Source organism: Benincasa hispida, chromosome 8, assembly GCF_009727055.1.
Source record: "Benincasa hispida cultivar B227 chromosome 8, ASM972705v1, whole genome shotgun sequence".
Lineage (NCBI taxonomy): Eukaryota > Viridiplantae > Streptophyta > Magnoliopsida > Cucurbitales > Cucurbitaceae > Benincasa > Benincasa hispida.
The window spans coordinates 37,581,009-37,602,854 of NC_052356.1; the positions used below are offsets into that span (position 1 = coordinate 37,581,009).

The window sequence follows — 21,846 nt, forward strand, 5'->3', positions numbered from 1 at the left end:
TACAGCTTCGTGTTGGTAGATTTCCTTGATAATTAAAGGTTCTGACCAACGTGATTTCAGCTTTCTTGGAAAAAGACGTAGTCAAGAGTTAAACAATAGTACTTTTTGGCCAATTTCAAAATCTTTCTTACGAATGCATTGTTCATGCCAACGCTTTTTTCATTCCTTATAGATTTTGGCATTCTCGTATGCTTGTATCCTCCATTCGTCTAGTTCCAATAGTTGGAGCTTCCTCTCCTCCCTTGGAGCTTTCAAGTCAAAATTGAGTTTTTTTTTTTTTGTAGCCTAAAATGCTTTATGTTTAAGTTCCAATGGCAAGTGGCAAGCTTTATCGAAGACCAGAGCGTATGGGGACATTCGTATAAGAATTTTATATGTAGTGTGATATGCCCATAATGCTTCATCTAGTCTTTGTGCCCAATCTTTATGCATTTGATTGACAACCTTCTTCGGTATTATCTTAATTTCTCTATTGGATATTTCAACCTGACCATTTATCTAGGGGTGATAAGTTGTGGCTATTTTGTGATGAATGTTGTATTTGATCAGAAGTTTGCCAACAATGCGATTGATGAAATGTGTGCCTTCATCGCTTATAATAGCATGCATAGTGCCAAAGCAAGTAAAGATGTTTCTCTATAACATTTTTTAGACAGTAATCACATCGTTTGAAGCACATGAGATGGCCTCTAGCCACTTAGATACATAGTCAACAACTAACAAGATGTAGTTGTGGCCATTGGATGGCAGAAATGGACCCATAAAATCGATCCCCCAAACATCAAATAATTCCATTTCCAGAATAACATTCATTGGCATTTCATTCTTCTCATAAATGTTCCCGGTGCGTTGGCATTTATCACACTTTATGATATATTCGCATGCATCCTTGAATGAGGTGGGCTAATAATATCCGCTTTGCAGCTGTACATTGAATTCTGAAATGCCCACCATAGGGCAATTCATGGCATTGATAAAAGATGCGTTGAAATGTTGTTTTGGGAACGCATTGCCTCAAAATTTGGTCAGGTCCTCTTTTATACAGGTTAGGCTCGTCCCAATAAAGAAATTGACGATGTCTGCAAACCAGGGCAAGTACTTGTCAATCTTCAATAGTAACTCATCAGGGAATGAGGCGTTTATAGTGGGTTGAATGCGATCATTTTCATGCTTTTCAAATCACGATAGATGATTTACAACTTTATTCTCTAGCCATTTTCTGTCTATTATTTCTGTATCAAACTTTTGAAGCAATATAACCCATCTAATCAGTCTTGGCTTCGCATCTTTCTTTGTCATCAAGTATTTAATAGCTGAGTGGTCTGTATGGATGATGACCCTTGATCCCAACAGATAATGTTTGAATTTTTCGATGGCAAAGACTACCGGCAGTAGCTTTTTTTCAATAGTAGTGTATGTTGGGGTTGATGCCTTAAATCTCGTAGGGTCTTATAGTTTGTAATTGTAATGTACAAATAATTTTATTTATGAAATAAAAAATTTGATGTTTTATTTCAAAATTAGTTTCATTAATCACAAATCAATAAACTAACATCCAGGGTTATCTTGTAGCTTAAACGTGTATGTAGAGACATACGGGTGGATCATGTTTAAGTGATAACCTAAATGATCTATAGTAGATGGATGAGGCTGGATACTTTATCTTGGTGACACTATGAGTATGACCCATTTTATAGGTGTTACCATTGTTTTAAAGTGTTACAAATGACCTGGTCTTGATTATTCATGTGGGGACATGTGAATGGGGATATTCTATACAAAGGAGTTTGTATAAGACTGGACCATGAAATGTTTAGTCTCATTATATAACACCGTTCATAATAGAGACTTACATTTCACTAGGATGACCATAGGTAACATAACCTGAATCCTGAGTGAGTTGTGAACTCCTGCCTATGAGGGTGGTCCTTTGATTTGTATGGGTGAGAGTGGCAAGATCGCCGACTCAACAACCCTACCATTTTGGAGATTCGTCTGATTGGGGAGCTGGGAACATAGTTACACAAGAAGTCACTCCTTCCCCCAATGTCAGGGCAAGCAGATAAATTGCTCTCTTAAGGACTGATTCTGGGGCTTGAACAATGTGACGCTTCACCCTCTCCAGGTCCGAGAGGGATTTGATCATAGTTGGATTATGATTTATTGTTCATTCGAGAGATTAGTGATACTTAAGAAGTTAGATGTAACTATAGGGGCAAAACGGTAATTGGTCTAGTTGTACTTACGAGCAAGTGAAGAGTCATTGTACTGTTGATTGGTCATATCCAATGGACACAAAAAGATATCCGAAGTGTGAAGAGTGTAACTATCGGTCTTTAGTGGAGTGCTCGATAGTTAAAGAATGGTGAATAATTTAATTAAAGAGTTTAATTAATTATTCACGTACCGTTGGAGCTTCAAGTTACAGGTCCATAAGGTCCTCTCAGTAGCTCAATAGGACTAAATGAGAATCAGATTATATGTTATATTTGATATAACATATAGTTTAATATATATTACATGATAAGGTAGTCATCATATTAATATATATTAAATTATTTATTTAATTAGATATATTAATTAATATTATTTAATTATATTAAATAAATTATCTGGAGGGAGTTCCCTCTTTTTTCTCTCCACTTTCACGTAAATGGAATTGGTTTTTCTAATTTGGCTTATCTCCATCATGCAAAAATAGATAAGAGATATAGAAAGATATAGAAAAGTTTTGTAATTTTTTTTTAAAAGAAAATCTCATATCTCTCTTCCTCTCTAAATTTTTCTCTCCTTCCTTTAAACCTCCAACATAGCCAGAGCACTCACTCCTCCTGGGTTTTCTACCTGAGGATACCGAGGTCGCCGTTTGTGGTTGTGTTCAAGGATTACATTGAAAATCTTCTTCAAAGGTAAGGGTTTTTGAAACCCTATTTCGTTTCTTTCTTTTTCATAAGCATGTTGTATTTTTCTTTTCCCTTAAATGCATAATTTCTTTTTCACCTTAAAAATTCCAATTCTGAAAAATTGGGATTTGGGAGATCTGCTTACGCTCAAGGGTCCCTTCAATGTGGAACCTTCAGTGTAATTCTCCTGAGCACTATTAAGAGTCTTACTTACGTATGCGATGAGATGAAGAACCTTTTCTATTCATTGAGCCAAAACTTCCCCCATCGCACATTAGCTCGAATGTTTTTGTCCATTCGGGTGTAATAAAAACTGGAGCTAAGACTAGCACATTCTTTAATTTTTCAAATGCGTTAAGGCAACTGGCGTCAAAATCAAAAGGTCTATCAGCTTTTAGCAACATGTTCAGTGGTCTGACAATTTTTGAGAAATTTTTGACAAATTTTCAATAGAACCCAACATGTCCTAGGAAACTTCTTAGAGTCTTCACATTTGTAGGTGGTGATAACTTTTCAATGGCCTCAAATTTTTCTTTATCAACTTCTAGGCTATATTTGGAAACTTTGCGTCCGAGAACAATTCCCTCAGTTACCATGAAATGTCACTTCTCCCAATTCAGAAATAAATTTGTGTCCTCGCACCACTTTGGGATCTTTTCCAGATTTTCTAGACCGTCCTTCCATAGACTGAAAAATCATCAATGAATATTTTTGAAGAGTCCTCAATGTAATCTGAAAAGATAGCCATCATGCACCTTTGAAAGGTACTCGGGTCATTGCATAGTCTGAAAGGCATGCGTTGAAAGACAAACATCCCATACAAGCATGTGAAAGTTGTTTTTTTCTTGATCCTCAGGTGCGATCATTATTTGATTGTACCCCGCGTATCCATCCAAAAAGCAAAAGTAGTTGTTCCCTGCTAGTCTGTCCAACATTTGGTCAATGAAGGGCAATGAGAAATGATCTTTTTTGATCGTCGCATTGAATTTTCAGTAATCCATGCAAATCCTCCAATCGGTGATTGTGCGCATTGGTATTAGTTCGTTGTTCTTATTGGGTACAACTGTCATTCCATCTCGTAGGACTATGTCCCTAGTTATCTATCTGGTCTTATCCCCAAAATGGGAGGTTTGTTGAGCAGTGCTGTTAAACTACTCTCACCTATACAGATCAAAGGATAATCTCGAATAAACATGAGTTCATAGTTAGCTTAAGATTAAGATCGATTTACCCTAAGTCATCGAATTGAAATAATTAGTTTTAACAATAAACAGTCATTATAAAGAAAAGTGACTATTTCATGGTACGATCTTATGTAAAACTCTTTTGCATAGAATGTCTCCACTCACATGTCTTCACATGAACGATTTCAGGATCACATAATTTGTATCGGTATACAAAGTAGGCCGTATCCATAATGTCCCCAAGATGAGGTACCCAATCTCATCCATATATTTATAGACATTTTTGGTTATATACTATAACTTGGTCCTCTTTTATGTCTCTACGTAAAGTTAGAGTATTCATACTATAGCCATGGATTCGTTATTGGATTTTATATCATAATGCAACTTCGATTTCAATAACACTCTTACTGAATAAATTCTTCAATAATACTTTTATTGATAAATATAATTGTTTCCATGATTACGAACTACAAGTTTTAGGACAATCCCAACACTCTCGAGGTTGTGAAGCGCAGTGTCGAACCGGGCTCAACTATTTTCCCGATTGGTATATTTTCTCTGTGTTGGATAGCCAGCTTGGAAACCGTGAATCTGACTTTTTCCTTTTTGGATATGTATTCCCTAATGTCGCCTTCCAGTTTTCTGGGCTTTATGGTTTGCTTAGGGCAACACTTGACAGATTGCAAAAATTTCAAAAGGAACACCTTTTAGTCCTAGAAGTTAGAAAAAAAAAATATTACTAACGATCTGACCATTAAGGTATGTTTGGGAGTGATTTTGAATAAAAAAAAGTTATTTTAACAAATTTCAAAATCATTTTCGAACATACACTCAATTAATCCTACAAAATAATGATGTGGAAGTAAGAAATGACTACACTAAGCTAATGTAGCCCATTTATATTGACTTGACTAAAAGTATGACATTTTCTTTCGAATAATATTGCTAAAACAATAAACTTCAATGTAGTTAAGACAAATATCTTAGGAGCTAATTTCATAAATATCTTAGGAGCTAATTTCATCTCGAGAAGAAGAAATATATATGCTCATGTTGTAATTTATCATTACATTCGACTTTATATAGCTGTTTTTTTTCTAACATCCTAGTGTGGCCGAACCTAAATTGATTTTAACTAAAGAAAATCAAATTGCCTTAATAACTTCCAATCTATGGGGGATCGTTGGATTAGATCAGTGGGGAGTGTACGGTTAGGATTACAAAGACTAGGAGAACTAAAATAGGGAACATCGTGGGGAAGCGAAACCCACCCCTCATAAAAGAGCTGGTAGAAGTCGGCTATATAAATTCCTTGTGTCCACCTTCGAATTTGGATCGCGTTGCTTTGCTCCTAGTCCCCTGCCCAGGCTATGTGCTTGCTATGGCCAAGCCTCGCAAGCCAAAGAACACCGACGACGCCAAGCCACCTGACAACTCCGGAGCTGTAGTTCGTCACCAGAAGCTGTGTCTTTCCATCGACATTGACAAACGTCGCGTTTATGGGTTCGTATTGGCTCTATCTCCTTCAATTCTGATCGCTACTCCCTCTTCCCATCTTCCCATTTGCGTTCTTTCTTGGTGGAATCTTGGTTTTGTTTAATTTTCTCCTATGCGTTTGAGTTTGTTGTTGGCTTTCTTCGTTGGAATTTGTTTTATTGAATCTGATACTCACCGTTCTTGTTGCTGGATTTTAGGTTCACCGAGTTGGAAATCGCGGTTCCCGATATTGGCATAGTTGGGTTGCACGCGGAGAATCTTGGGATTGTGAGTGTTTCAGTGGATGGTGACCCTACTGAATTTGAGTATTATCCGCGGCCTCAACATGTGGAAAGTGAGAAGAGTTTTAAAGCTGTGTCGTCGCCGAACTCTGCTGCAGATGTTGCGTCGTCAATTTATATGTCTTCGATTGAGAAAGAACTGGTTCCTAATTTGTTGATAAACTGCTGCAAGGCTTTCAAGAGCGGAAGTGAGCAGCATGACCAGCCATTTCTGGAGAATGGAGTGCAACCTGCGGACGAGGACAAGCAGGTTTGTAGCTGTTAGTTATTATTATGATGCCAGTAGTATATATGGGGGAGAATATGCACGTGGTTGCTAAATGTGGTGCGCTAGTTTCGATCTTCAATCAAGTTATTTGTTTTTCTGTGTATTATGGCATGCAAATACTGTTGTTATGAGTATATCATACATGACATATTACTTGGCTTTCCTTGGAAATGGTCTGGTTAAATTTATTGTTCATTCGGTTCCTATAGCTTGGAAGCTTGGTAAGTCTTTTGAATCATCTATATGTAATGAGCAGAACTCATCATCCGTTTAGTAGGTGGTAGGTTTGGAAATGAAGAAGTTATCTTTGTTTAAGCATCCATTTTTCTCACGAGTAGAAAGAAATCAGTATCATTCTTGCTTAGTTCAAACTGCAGAAACTGAGAGATTTGAGGTTAAGGTGAAGAAAATTGCACGTGAATAAGAAGATTAGTTTCAAGTTGGGAACAAGTCATTTTTTCCGCATAAAGCCGTGTGCATATCACAAACCAACTTAGGCAGTTATAATTGATGTAAGTCTACAGACTTTTGAGAATACCAAGGAAAAAGGTTCTCTTATGATATGTAATTGTTTCTGAAGCTACTGAAGTTCTATCATAAGTCATGTTTATGGAATCTTACACGTAGCACCTTGGGTTTTGCGTTGAGTTTTATTATTTCTTTTGTGGCTACTGATAAAGGACAATGTTTGATGCAGAATGTAAGGCTGGTTCGTATTGATTACTGGGTAGAGAAATCAGAGGTAGGTATTCACTTCTATAACCATATGGCTCACACTGACAACCAAATAAGGCGTGCAAGGTGCTGGTTCCCTTGTATGGATGATGGCCTACAACGATGCAAGTAAGGATACGATGATCTGACTGGGTTATCTCGTGACAATTTTAATTTTTCACGATCTATTTATGTTCTCCATGCTTTCTCATGTTCAGGTATGACCTCGAGTTTACCGTCTCTCAAAATCTTGTGGCTGTCAGTAATGGAATTCTGTTGTACCAGGTGAGAAATACTCTGAAATGAGATGTTTGTGTATCAGTTCTATGATGGAAAGCAATTTTGTTGAGTAATGTGAACCATATTTTATTTTTCCTCTTGTATACTTCTTTTTTGGATTAGAAACAATTTCATTGATTGAATGAAATAATCCAAAGAGGTAAAAAAGGGCCCTCATGAGATTAAAAAGATGTCTCCAATTTGCAACAATAAAATTTAAACTAAAACTGTTAAAGGGGTGTGTATTTTTCCACCAAAGAAATGCATGGAAGATTGATAGATCTAATGTTTCCTTAGAGGTTCTATCTTTGCATTTGAAAAGCCGAGCATTTCCCTCATTTCACAATTTCCACAAGACGGCATTGACAATATTTGTCCATAGGTGACCCTTGGTATTTTTGAAAGGGTGTTCATTGAACATCATTCTCAACCAATTCATAGAACCCTGCGGAGGTGCATGCTCTAGACCAATCAAAGGTAGAAAGTAATTCACCCCACATATGAGCAGCTAACAGGCAGCGGATGAAAATGTGACTTTGAGATTCATGATCATTCTGACAGAGGCAGCAGCAAGAGGGAGAGAGGCTTATCCATGGACATCTCTATTGGAGCCAATCCATAGTGTTGAGACAAGAGTGGCTAATTTCCCAAATGGGAACTTTTACTCTGTTTGGGCAATGGAATATCCACAATTTCCTTTAAAAATCAGCATTAAGAGAGGACCCATCAGAGGAGAGGTGTATGAGCAAAGAATTTGTGGAGAAGACAACACTGTTATATAACTTCCATCTCCAGTGGTTAGGCTGTTGTGAGAGATGAATGTTGGGATAAAGCTATGTGAAGGAGACCCATTCATTGATTTCATCATCTTTAAGATTCCTTCTAGTTCTAGTATTCAAAATCCACGAGCTGTTTTCTGTGCTCCAAACATCTGATGTAGGGGCAGATTTAGACTCTGATGTTGCCAAAAGCTTGGGGAATCTATTTTTGAGAGGATCATTACCAGTCCATTGATCAAACCAAAAGGATGTAGGTTTGCCATCACCAACAATGGTAAAGATACCCGTTGGTTCAAGATGTATTTCCTAGGCATCTTTCCCGTTGGTTTCCTAGGGATTTTTTGGATTATCTAATGAGACACAATTTTTAACCATCATGGTTTAGCCCAATTTGTAAAAAAGGATAATGGGTTCAGTAAAGGACTTAGAGGAAATGTGTCCAATCCATGGTGGCTACCTACCTAGGATTTAATTTCCTACAGATTTCCTCCCACTCAAATGTTGTATGGTTTGTGGATTGTCTTGTGAGATTACTCGAGGTACACGTAAGCTGGTTAGAATACTCATTGATATCGAAAAAAAAAAGAAAGAAAAGTAAAAAATAAGGCACAATCTGTTTCCTTGAAGTTTATCGTATTGATCTTCACTAACTATTCTCTCATTCCCTAGATAAAGAACAACAAAATTATGGAATCTCAAATTGCTATCAAAGAAGTTTGTTAAGAAACGATCTTTTTCCTTGAAGTTTATTGTATTGATCTTCAGTAGCTATTCTCTCAGCCTCTAGATAAAGAACACAAAGTTACAGAGTCTCAAATTGCTTAAATCAACTAAGTTTGTTCTTAGTAGTATTCACCCTTATTAATACTCGATTCTAAATGTTCATTTGCTCCTTGCCAAATTTAACAGAATCAGTAATCCAGTAGTCAGCATATTGATGAAAACTTGGCACATTTAGTAGTTTGACCATATTCAATGTTCAATGGAGAACTGTATAGTATAAATGATCTCGACTGTTGGTCTCTTTCTTGATTTTTTCTTCATGGAGTTAAATGCAAATTTGGCTTGAAGGAGAGCAGCATCCCCTTGAAGGATGATAAATGGAAATACATAGTAAATAGCCCCAAATGTTCACGTAGGTTCTATCTGGCCACTTTTTGGAGATAACAAGTAGTACATTATTTCATACTATTAAATATTCTCCCTAAAAGCTTACCTAAGTGACCAAGAAATTATTGGTCTCAATGTGAATAACTAATCAAATTTCATGAAATTGAATAAGACATATAAGATGAGACATCTTGCTAAATTTATCCAAATCATGAATTCAAAATGAACTCCTCTTTTATGATTGTGGGAAATAATGACAAACTTTTCTTCTCCAAATGTTATCGGGAACATGGACTTGTGAGTAAAGATTACTTGTTCAAGCTATTCAATTCTTCATCTACTTTGGCAATGTCGTGAACAGAGTTTTTTTTTTTTTTTTTTTTTCAATGAACCGAGCTTTCATTGAGGAAAATGAAAGGATTTTGTGAACAAAAGCACATTCCTTTGATATATGTTCAGAAATCTATCTCAAGGTTTTTCTAAACAAGAGATAACTGTCAAGCCCATTTAGATGTATCTTTTAATGTACATGTTCTTGTGGAAAAATTTGAGTGGAGGCCTTTTCTTTGATGGCTCCCTTTTATTGTGGGCTTGTTTTTTTTTTAGATGTCTATGTACTTTTCATTTTTTTTCTCAATGGAAGTCATTCATATATTAAAGAAAGATTAGAATAAAGTTGTCTAATAGTGCCAAATCACCAGTGCTCTAGTTTTTATTCAAGAAAGTTTTTGTCAAGATTAATTTATGTTTGAGGTTTCTCAGGGCTTTGTAGATATTATATTTCTTATTATATTGAAATGATTGCTAGAGAATTAAATTTATTTTAATTTAAACTCCCTCTCTCTGTTTTGATGCTCCTATCTTGAATGTGCTTTTGAGGGTGAGGGGTCAGTATATTATGTTTTATGGCAGAGTAGGATTTTTAGTGTATGTGTTTGAATTAAATACCTCCTAGATTGGACTCTTTATTGAGTACAATTGTGCCTCCAATTCAACTGGGGCTCGATTCCGGAAGGTGCCTAATTGCGGGGATAGCTCAACTGGGAGAGCATCAGATTGAAGATCTGAAGGTGGCGTGTTCAATCCACGCTCACCGCACTTATCTTTGGGATTGATTCTACCCTTTTCCCATGTGAGCCAAGGGTTGGGCAAAAAGACTCACCTGGAGCAATATTCTGTTTGAACACAGTTATTTTTATGAATTTTTAAAGATAATGACCTTGATATCATTATCTTATAACCGCTGCTTCAAAACATATTTCCGTCCCATATTGTACGAGGATATTATTAGTTATGATATTATTTGTCCTAGCTGGGTCAGTGCAAAACCATGTTATGCTACCTTATTTAATAAATGAAAAACTGTGAAGGTTTTTTGAACTTATATTTATATATTCACTCTTTCAGGGAGGCTTCCATTTATTACCTAAAAGAATTGAAACTATGTACTGTGCTTTCAAATGGTGTGGACCACAACTTTTGTATGTTGAAATATTATTTTTCATTCAGATGATTATCTCAAATTACTCATCCAAAATCTCCTATCCATTGTCTCCCAAACTCCGTCTCTTTGTTTTACAAGTGGAGAGGAGGTAGGACAGGCACATGTCCTGTGCAAGATCCTTATGTGGCTTGTATTTATCCATTTGAGTTGGTGGAAAATGTATAATTAGTCGTTAGCTTGTGAAATGTTTTTCATGTACCAACCTTGATTGGATTTTTAGAAGGTTTGCAAGACCCCTTGGGAGGTCTGGTCCCTTGTTTAGTACCACGCCTCTCTTTGGAACTGCGTGTATACAACTTTTTGTAATTATATTTTAGATCTTATCTTGCTTGACTGGAGCCACTTCCTAGATTAGTTGGGCTCCCCTTGAATGTTTCTTTTTGCATCTTTATTTTATCTCAATGAAAGCTTGGCCTTCAATTAAAAAAAAACTCATTGTAACTAATTTTGAGATTTGAGGGGAGATTGGAGTGCATGCCAATACCACTGAGCTAAACTTACTTTGGGGAGATTTGAGGGGGGATATTTCTGCGAAATGTATCTTGAAAATAAACCAATGTAATTAACAATAAGATGAGTTGCATGCATGTTTATTTTGTCTTGAGTTTGACCATTGTGGTGGGGTGGGTAGTCGAACCATTGATCTAATAGCTTACTTATCCCACTATGCTATGCTTGGATTGGCCATGCAATGTTTATTGTATCCAGTGATAAATCAATTTAACTAACATTAACATGAGCTGCACATAAGCATGTGGATTTATTGGCATTGTAAAACCATGGGGGATCTGGTTTTCATTGTCTTCCTCTTGATTGCATTTTGCTTATCTAAGAGACATATCAGTGTGAAGATCCCCTCATATAGAAATCTCGAAATTCAAAGCTTGGTTAGAGGTAGCATATTACTTCTTGCTGCAAGGTGCCTCTAATCCGGCTATGCAGATACGTTTTCTTGTCCAAGGCAATCTCGTTTCTTGTTTGTACTCCATAAGCTTCAAGCATTTTTTATGTTTAAATGTGCACATATTACTTCTTGCGCAGGTGATTTTTGAATGTATATATATCAAGTTTCTCTCTACATTTCAAATCAACTTCAAGCATTTTGGATGTTTTGACTTTCCATATATCTCCATTCCTTTCAGGTCTTGAGCAAGGACAATCCTCCCCGCAAAACTTATGTGTATCAGGTAGACATCCCTGTCAATGCACATTGGATATCACTTGCCGTTGGTCCGTTTGAAATCCTTGCTGATCACCAAAATGGACTTATATCACACATGTGCTCGCCTGTTAATTCTTTAAAGCTCAAGCATACGGTGGAATTTTTTCATAGTGCATTCAGGTCTGTTGTTCAATTTTTTGAATGCTGCAGTAATGATTACAAAGTACAAGTTCTATATTTTAAAATTATTTCTTACTTTGAAATTTACTTTGCATAGCTGCTATAAGGATTACCTCTCTGTGGACTTCCCATTTGGGTCGTACAAACAAATCTTCATAGAGCCGGAGATTGCAGTATCATCAATATGTTTGGGAGTTTCCATGTGTATATTTAGTTCTCATCTTTTGTTTGATGAGAAGATCATCGATCAGGTTTGTTTATTTATAGGGCTTGTATAGCATGGGCTCAACAATTAATTTGTTTTGAAGTTTATATCTGTTGTAGGTGGACATTCAGTTTCGTGGATATATATATATCATATGCTTAAACCATGAATTTTTTGTTGTGTATCGATGCCGGAAATGCATCAGTATGGGGTCCCACATATGCAATACTGTAGCGTTTGCAAATATCCACAATCAACTAAGCACCAATACAACCACCATGGGCTAACCTAGTGGTTTCTAGGGCTGGGGAAATGGTGAAGTAGTGAAGGGACATGTATGAGTTCAAACTATGGTGGCTACCGAATTAGGATGTTAAAATTCTATGAATTTCTTGGCAGCCAAATATTATAGGGTTTGGTGACTATCCTATGAGATTCATCGAGTTATGTACAAGTGGGTCCAAATACAATATCTTGATATAAAAAAGGGAAAAAAAAAGGAAAAAAAGAAGTGAAGCACCAATCTCCCTCTCTCTCCCTCTTTCGTTTTGTCTGGTTTGAGTCTGTCCAAATAACCACCAACTTTTGTTGGTAAGGTGTCTGGCTCCACAGTGCACACGAGAATCATTTAATGTTTTATTTATTTGTTTGTTATTATTATTTTTTAATAATAAATTTATTTTAAATAATAACAATGATAGTGTCTATATATAGGTAAGGATCCGAGAGAAATGACATAAATGACTTGAATGCTAAAAACTCGTTTGGTTTGCTTCTCTAATAATTGTGTTTTGGTCAATGTTCTTTTTTCACAGACCATAGATACGAGGATTAAACTTGCTTATGCTCTAGCAAGACAGTGGTTTGGCATTTATATTACCCCTGAAGCCCCAAATGATGGTAAATGATTATCATATGTTCTCATTACAATTTACTGTTTCATCTTCGTTCATCTTATTTTTGATCACGCATGTGTGATTCTTATTGCTAGAGTGGTTGTTGGATGGTCTTGCTGGTTTTCTGACTGATTTATTTATCAAGAAGAACTTGGGAAATAATGAGGCACGCTACCAGAGATACAAGGTTCGCTTCATCATTTTCTTAGTTGCTTGCAGTTATTCTGTGTGAAATTTCTCTGTCTTTCCTTTCTTTTTTCTTGAGGGCTTGGAGCTACTTTTCTCTCAGTTGGTCAATCAAAGTAGGTTTACTATTTCTGGTGTCATTAAGCATAAAAATCAGAGATAATTGCACTTTGTACCTTGCCCATTTAGCAATTAGAATAATTTACGTGGTCTTATATTTAATGTATTAATCCTACCACCGATGTCATTTGTAATTAGTCCTCTGGTTAAGTCCTACCAATGAGTTTCTTGTTAAAAAACATTTCACATTTTCATATATCAATTTATGTTGAAAAAACTCTGTTATGCTTTTATGCAGGCAAATTGTGCTGTTTGCAGAGCAGATGATAGTGGTTTGACCACCTTGAGTTCCTCTTCTGCTTGTAAAGATTTGTATGGGACCCAACGTATTGGTATATATGGAAAAATAAGATCATGGAAGTCTGTAAGTTCACTATGTTTAGTTAGGTTTTTACTTCTGATTCAACTTTCTAATGATTTCTTTCTATTTTCAAAAAGGTGGCAATCCTTCAAATGTTGGAAAAGCAGATGGGCCCTGAGTCTTTCCGCAAGGTAATGGGTCTGGTTCTGGTTCATGAAAATTGTGAAGATATTAAGTAGAAAGATGTAAGGATGATTATAGATTGTGCCGTTGGTTGCATTTTAACTTCTTTTGGCTGGATAAAATAGAAGTGTTTTCTTCTCCATTTTTTTTTCCTTGAACATTTGTGGATTTGGACTACCACATGGAGACTCTTACGTGCTAAAATATTCTTTTCCCTTTGGCGACTTTAACTTGGGGCCTTGGGCTAGAAGCCAGCCCCTAGCTCTAACCAATCCAAGTGTCCCCCCACCAACAAAAAAAAGAAAAAAAAGAAAACATTTTGTTGGTTTCCTTTTTGACCATTTAACTTTCTTGAGTCGTAGTGCATCCTGATGTTGCATATGTTATGTGACTTGATTTTGTCAATTAATTTTCCTAGTATGTTTGAATACACATTGTGCTAGAAAGACCTACTATTTATAGAAGATAAGTTTCTTTCTTGATCTTTATATTGATTTCTATGGTCCAGTGGTATCTTTGTCCTCCTCTTGAGACTAGGTTTGAAAGAAGTTTTAGAATTTTTTGTGGCCAAGAAACTAACATGGACATTTTTTTGGACACTTGGTTACTCTTTTTTTCTTCTACCTAGTCAACTACCCCATTTTTTTAATTATTATTATTATTGTAATTAAAGGCAAGCTCATACACCAATTGGCATCTTTTTTCGTAACCATTGGTGTGTGCAAATATCTCATCTCCCCCTCCTTTTGTATTTTCTCCCTTGATAATTGAAGTTCTGTTTCTTATAAAAGAAATGATCTTTATATTGATTTATTTTTATTCTACTGTGCCAGATTCTACAAAATATTGTTTCTCGTGCTAGAGATACAGCCTCTACATCACAATCCCTTAGCACGAAGGAGGTACTAATTTTCTTCTATGATGATTCTTTAGAAGGGCCTTTTGTTCTGCAGCATCCATTTAGTTATTTGTTCAAGGTAGTGATCGAAAGATTGTTGGTCGAGTGGAATTCGTCGTCCAATTCCAGACCAAATAATTTTAACCGTTACCACTAAAAATGTAGTAGTGGCAGCATGGGTAGAACATAGGGAACTGAAGAATTTCTCAGTCAAATAGTTTACAGCCTAAGGTAATTTGGGGGGGGGGGGGGTTGGAATTTGAAGTTTGTTGGTCGAGAATAAATAAATTGCAGTAAGTAAATTGAGACTGAATTCAAATAATTAAAATATCTAACCTAGCCCTTTGAGTTAATTCCACATATTGCAACTTGATCATGGATTCCTCATATCATTCCTATATTGCCTAGCTTAGCCACCTCACCTTGAAAAGCTAGGTGAGGGTCCAAATTATCAAATCAACCAAATTGATTAGATGTAACACATCCTAACTAATTTAGCTGACCGCATTAAGGATAGAAAAACCGCTAAGTCGAATGTCCAATTGGAAACGACAAATCAAGCATTCAAATTAACTCTTCCCTAGGTTAATTAGACAATCTTCGTTGAGGTGAATATACAACTTACAAGCTAATTTAATTTATTTCTACACCAGATTAACATGCAATTGAATGTCACGTATTGCAAATTAAATCATAGCGACCGATCATACATCGTAAGCAAAAATATAATCAATAATCATTCATAATCAGAGAAGAGATTGATGTAGTAGGAGTTGGGGTAGTTTAGTAAATTCAAGATTAATCACCCTATCCCACATGTAATTCTCTATAAACAGAGAACTCCTCTCTTGTATTGATTAGATTTTGATGACGAATTAAAACTTCGACTCCAAGATTCTTCCAAGATTTCTCCAAGACTCTTTAGTCTTCACCAATTGGTATTAGAACGCCTTTGTGAAAGGGTCTGATGGTGTTTCATCAAGAACACCAACAAGCTTCTCGACCTCCAACCTCTAGATGCGAAAGCATCCTCTTTCTCCTCTCAACCTGTCAACCAACAATTAACTCTTGTAGAGACTTCTCGAGGAAAGTTCAACACGAAATTGCTTGAAGTTCAAACTAATATGGCTAGAATTATCGCCACAAAGTTGTGCATTCAGCAAGTTGTAGAAAATCTTACTCAAAAAGCGAGAGATTTCAGATGTTGCAGCTCCAAATAATGCAATTCCTATTCAAGAACAACACCATAACCTTCTGCACAATCAAGAACAACACGACAATCCAATCCATGGCCAAGAATGTGGGAATTTTCATCAAGATTTTCATGGGTGTGATCAACAAAATAGCCAAGAAATTCAAAGGCAACTTCAAGATTTTCCGCAAAAGCAAGAAAATAACCAACAAGTCTTACCAAGAAACCAAGAAAATAACCCACAAGTTCTCTCAAGAAATCAAGAACCAACAAGAAAATCTCGAGGAGAGTTAAACAGAGTAGTTTTAATGCCTAATCCTATTCCATATCTTCTTCCAGTCCCAAATTATCTGCAAATAAGACCAATGTCACAACATTTGACGTGTTTAGATTATGACTCATCCGAAGAAGAAGAATGCCATAGTCCTCAACCCATTTATCCTCCAAGATTTCAACCTCATCGTCATGTAGAAAATCCTTTATTCCAAAGGCAAATTCCTCTCATTCAACTGCAAAGATGTGTTAATCAAGATTATTTTCTATATTGGCAAGATCAACCATATTGGAGGCAAGAAACCGACTTCAAATCAATATTTCAGCATACAATAGGAAGATGAACATTGAGATCTTTTTAGATTGGATAAAAAATGTGGAAAATTTCTTCGATTACTTGAGAACCCCGGAAAACAACAAGGTTAAATTGGTTTGAAACTAAAGAGTGAGGCATCGGCTTGGTGGGATCAAATCCAAGGCAACCAACGTGCTTATGGAAAAATACCTATGACTAGCTGGCCAAAAATGTTCTTTTCTATGCTTAGAGATATTGCCTTTGTTCAGAATGCACTGTATGGGATAAGACTAATCATCATATCCTCGTACCCAGTGTGGTATGCTATAAAGCCGTGGTTGTTGCTTATTGCCTTCTAGCTTACTACAATCTTTCTTTGCTCAAATCATGCTTTCTAACGTTTGCGAAAACCTTTTTCTCTAGTTTTCTAAAACATTTTCTCAAGAACGGGGTGGAGGTTGTGAGAAATGCCCATTGTGCCATCGGCTATTTGAATTTGGATTGGCTGACTTGTTTGAGGGCGAGAACAAGTGCCGTACAATTGCCTTGAGACCCTTACGAGTACGCGTTTGTGACATTTTGCACCTAGGTCTGTTGAAAAATTGGGCAAATTGTCATAGAATACATAATGAGAGGAGTGGTTAACTGCCATAGTTCTCCATTCCTAATTGGAAACACCTTTTGTATACCATATGATTGGTTCCTTTATACTTGAAAATCTTTGGATATTTCATTTATCAATGAAATTGTCTCTTATAATAAAAAAAAAAAACAAAACAAAAGAGGAGTGAAATGGGGTTACCCACTCCTCATCCTCTCATTGTATAAAACTCCCTCTTGAGGGTGGGCGGTCAAATGAGGAGTAATAAGTTGTCAACATGGCTCCGGAGGTTGTTGAATGGATTAGGAGAATTATGGACAAAGTTAATTCTCAAGGATATTGCTCAAAATACATATAAATATATATATGCAAATGAAATTGGTTCTCAAGGATATTGCTCAAAATACATATTTATTGATTGGATTAAAATCAGTTTCTTGGACAGGGACTTCAAAATTTTGTCAAAGAAAACCGCTTACAGTTTCTTAAAAGATATTTTTGCAACGGAGGCACCTCTAATGTATTTGTGTCAAAGAATTCTCGGCGTGGCTTGCTTAAATATATTTTGGGTGTGTTGCATTCACTTGGTTGATAATGATGATTAGAAACTTACTGAATAATGAAATTGAAGAGATCTGTTTAACTCTAACTAGAGTTCTTAGTCTTTCTGGACAAGGAATAGGCGGAATTCTGATTATAGAAGGAATATAACTGGCGGCTATTTGGGAAAGAAGAGTTCTCAGAAAGTGAGGTTACTATCTGGGCTTTGGTACTTGAGGGTGCTGTGCCACTGTGGGAGGGAAGGGGATTGGCAGCCAAAAGAATTCAGAAAATTTGGAGTAAACTACAATGCTGTCAGGCTACCTGGTACTTTTTATGCCTGAAATGGGAATGCAGGAGTCTTTGTTTTGCTCTTGCCAGTATGGGTTAAGATGTTGGTATGGTCTTCAGGCAATTTCCCGACACATTCTATGGTAAAAATTTCCAACTATTCTCCAAGAATGTTTAAAGCTTTGGTTGAAAGTATGTTGCAAGTCCCAAAGCCCAAAAACTGAAAAAAGGTCGTTATCTTAATATGGACTTGACAAAATGGTGAATTGAATTTTAATCTCTTCTCGTGAAGGGTAATCATGCTAAAGATGGGCTACTTCAACTTCATTGTGGATCATACCCAAAAGCAAGGCAAAGTGATATGGCTGAACATGGTGAAAGCAATCATATAAGATATCTGGTGGGAAAGAAGCCATAAAATATTTGATACCCTCGCTCAAAGTGGTGGGGAGATTAGATGTGGCTAAATTAAGCTGCCTCTTGAAGTTCGTTATCTGCTGGAAGTTGTGGAAATTGGTGGGTGCGTGTGAACAATTGGGTTGTTTTGAACCTTTGATGAGCTACTAATGGGGGAGTCCTTTGGAATTTTGTTCATACTTCTAATATCAATTATTCATAAAAACAAATAAGCAAGAATTAGATTTAAAATTATATTATCATTAATTTTACACAATCTAATAAAAAAATTTGGGTTCGTGGACATGCTGAATGAGAATGACATGTCTAATGTCTAAATTTTCTATATATTTGAGATGCAGTTTCGCCAATTGGCCAATAAGATTGGAAACCTTGAGCGGCCGTTTCTTAAAGAGTTCTTTCCTCGGTGGGTTGAATCATGTGGTTGTCCAGTGTTGAGGTAAACAATATACCATTTTTTATGCTCTTACGTGTCTGCTTATTTTTTGCTTACCTTGATTTGTGTGTGATATCAGGATGGGATTTTCCTACAACAAGCGAAAAAATATGGTCGAAATGGCGGTGTCACGGGAATGCACAGTTTCACCAGCCACAAGTGTAGAAAATCGGGACAGTGATACTGGATGGCCTGGCATGATGAGTATCAGGATTTACGAACTTGACGGTGTGTTTGATCATCCAGTTCTTCCAATGACTGGAGAGACTTGGCAGCTACTAGAAATACAATGCCACTCCAAACTTGCTGCTAGACGCCTCCAGAAAACTAAAAAGGGGTCAAAACCTGATGGTTCTGATGACAATGCTGATATACCTGCACTTGACGTTCGCTCTAGGTTTATAATTAACTCCTGATTTGATTTTATCACCGATAAGACAATCTGCTTATCATTTGCTTGAATGCGCTATACTGTCTCTTGACAGTGTGGAATCTCCTTTGCTATGGTTGAGAGCAGACCCGGAGATGGAATACCTTGCTGAAATTCATTTTCATCAACCTATTCAGATGTGGGTAAGATCAAATTTTGTTGTTTATAGTATTTTCGTTGGTAGGCTACATGTTTGCCTGTATTTCATTTCAGGTCTTTCAAGATGGTTTAGCAGGGTTTTAGGTGAACGAGCACAAGGAGTTTCATTATCATGCAGATGTCTTATCTATTCGTGTTGTTGTTGCTTTATTATTTATTATTTATTTCCTTTTTTTTCCTGTTTTTGTTGGGGGGAGACTTTTATAAGAAAATTAAATGCAGAAGACATCGGGAAAGGAAAATTATTTACACTCGTTTTTGGTGGGAACTATGGTTGGTTCTTTTCATTTCTCTTCTCAGCTTTAATTGGTTATAAACCTGAAATAGGAGAGAAGGGAGAGTTGGTTAGGAAGGGGAAGCTATAAGCCCTACTGAATGTACAATATTTACAAGCAAAGTGAGCTTTAACTGGCTAAAACTAATGTTTGAAAAGTGGGCTTTGATACAGGGAGAGAAGGGAGAGTTGGTTAGGCAGGAGAAGCTATAAGCCTTACTGAAGGTACAATAGTTACAAGCAAAGTGAGGTTTGATGTAGGGAGATAGGGAGGTATCAAAAGTGATATTATTAGGGGGAGAGGGAGAATAGGTTAGATAGGAGCGGAAATTTGATAGATCAATAAAATTTCGAAGATATGCTCGGTTAAAAACTTAGTGGGATGACCAACTCAAGAGGAATGAAATATTCTAATTCGACATCCCCGCTGATATTCAAAATTGTAAATATTCTATAGGGACTATAGTGCATAGTCGGAGTCTCATTCTTAAAATGGTGTTCTCCTTTTTTGTGGGCCTGTTTTTTATGCCATGTATTTTTTCATTTTTTCTCAATGAAAGTTGTTTTCAAAAGGTCAACTTGATTTTCAAAATTGTGGTAGTTCTTAAAAGTGTAAAAGTGTCTTCATAAAAAATATTTACAATTTGCACTCTTGTTTGCATTTGAGTGTTGAATATATATGTATGAGACCAATTTTATGCACTTGTGTTTGGTTGGTTTAGAAGTGATTTAGCTCGTTATCAGAGTAGGTCTTGTGGCCAGCAATGATTTTTTTCCTTTTTCAGAAGAAGATACGAAACTTTTCATAAAGAGAATGAAGAGTTCAAACAAAAGGATACAAAAAACAAAACATATCAAATATTATCAAAAGACTTGAAAACCAAGAAACTCAGAGCACAAGATTATAAGGAATTAATAAAGCAAGCCTGCAATATATATCTTGATTTGAAAGCCCTTCAAACCCTTTGGAGAGAGAACACCATGATGAAGACTTAAGCCGAGCCGAGTTAGAAATGGAAAAGCAAGGTTGAGAACACTGCTGGAAGATGTGATGATTTCTTTACATCCAAATCTCAGAAAGCAATGCTTTGACCGCACTAATCCAAAGCAAATAAGCTTGTGAGTTCCAACTAATGCCACAAAGCAAATTAAATGTAGAAAATACTGGGAAGGAAAATATTAAATTTGTTATAACCCATCAACTTAAGCTCTTGGGTTGATTGGTGATTTAACATGGTATTAGAGCACGAGCACAAAGTTCTAACTTCAAACCTTTGTAGAGTTATTTTCTCTTTGTTATAATTCTATAATTAGGATTTTCCATTCTTGTAAATATTTTGTGATATTTTCCTTTTCTATGCCTTACACTTGTATATATTCATATCTTTGGTGAATGAATAAAGCATTCTGATTTTTTCTCAAACCTAAGAGTTTTACATAGTATCAGAGCTCTCTAAATAAACTTAGGGTTTTTTGTGAACCTTGGGGTTTGAGAATTTAGAACCCATTTGTGATATGTTTAGGGTTTTGTGGAGAGGTGAGTTTACACTTTTGCTCACAATCGTCGTCTTTGGTTCGTTCGTCGTCGTTAGCCGCCGCCGTCGGAAAAAAAAAAAAAGAAGCTGTTTTTTTTCGACATCGCCCAGTCCAAAGAGAAGTCCAGCCGTCGATCTACAAAACCTCAAAGTCCGGTTGCCATCTGACCAGCGCGTGAGGCTCACGCGCCAATCGTTCTTCTCTGCTGTCCGTCCTCCCGCCGGCGCATGCGCCGTCCTTTTTTGTTCGTTTTCTGTGGGTTTTCTTTAGTGTGGTTGACTCTTCTTGGTGGTGTGTTTGTTTGGGATATATAGATATTCTCACTGCTTGTAAAGACCTCTCTTCGGTAAATTAGGGTTTGATTCTCTGCTGTTCGGTGTCTATTGTTTTTTAGGTAATGGCTGATCAGAAACTAGTAGTCATGTCTGAGATTGTTCCTATGGTGTCAAAAGTAACTGAACACAAGTTGAATAGATCCAACTACTTTTCATGGAGATCAAATGTCCGCCACTTTATTAGGAGCATGGAGATGGATGATCACATCACAGAAGAGCCACCGATTGATGTTAATAAGAAGCAGAACAGACACTAACCGTCCGAACATTACTTTACTATTAATTAATTGGAAATCCGAGGGGTTGACCCGACCTATAGCCTTTATTTATTATTAAGCGCTGTGCCAACTTGCGTACAAGATTGATATATGGATTTGATGAAAGCAAGCCCTTTCATCCTAATCTCATCTACTG

The 21,846-nt window shown here is 36.5% G+C and overlaps 1 protein-coding gene and 1 non-coding gene across 3 annotated transcripts in view; both read left to right on the plus strand.

The window, feature by feature from the left end:
• Positions 1–5,471: 5,471 nt before the first annotated feature.
• Positions 5,472–21,846, plus strand: part of LOC120083139 (transcription initiation factor TFIID subunit 2) — a 35,816-nt gene continuing 19,441 nt past the window's right edge. The window contains exons 1-14 of one of the 2 annotated variants that reach the window (XM_039038722.1): positions 5,472–5,593; positions 5,785–6,118; positions 6,834–6,979; positions 7,069–7,135; positions 11,665–11,864; positions 11,962–12,115; positions 12,885–12,969; positions 13,061–13,152; positions 13,510–13,635; positions 13,710–13,763; positions 14,589–14,657; positions 18,604–18,701; positions 18,778–19,095; positions 19,184–19,271. In XM_039038722.1, the coding sequence (XP_038894650.1) occupies positions 5,472–5,593; positions 5,785–6,118; positions 6,834–6,979; positions 7,069–7,135; positions 11,665–11,864; positions 11,962–12,115; positions 12,885–12,969; positions 13,061–13,152; positions 13,510–13,635; positions 13,710–13,763; positions 14,589–14,657; positions 18,604–18,701; positions 18,778–19,095; positions 19,184–19,271 (1,953 nt within the window). Of the gene's footprint in view, positions 5,594–5,784; positions 6,119–6,513; positions 6,649–6,833; positions 6,980–7,068; positions 7,136–11,664; positions 11,865–11,961; positions 12,116–12,884; positions 12,970–13,060; positions 13,153–13,509; positions 13,636–13,709; positions 13,764–14,588; positions 14,658–18,603; positions 18,702–18,777; positions 19,096–19,183; positions 19,272–21,846 lie in introns of those variants that run through there. The other variant, XM_039038723.1, reaches the window with a different exon arrangement.
• TRNAF-GAA lies at positions 10,044–10,116 on the plus strand. The gene has a single exon. It is a non-coding gene; the product is annotated as a tRNA-Phe (tRNA).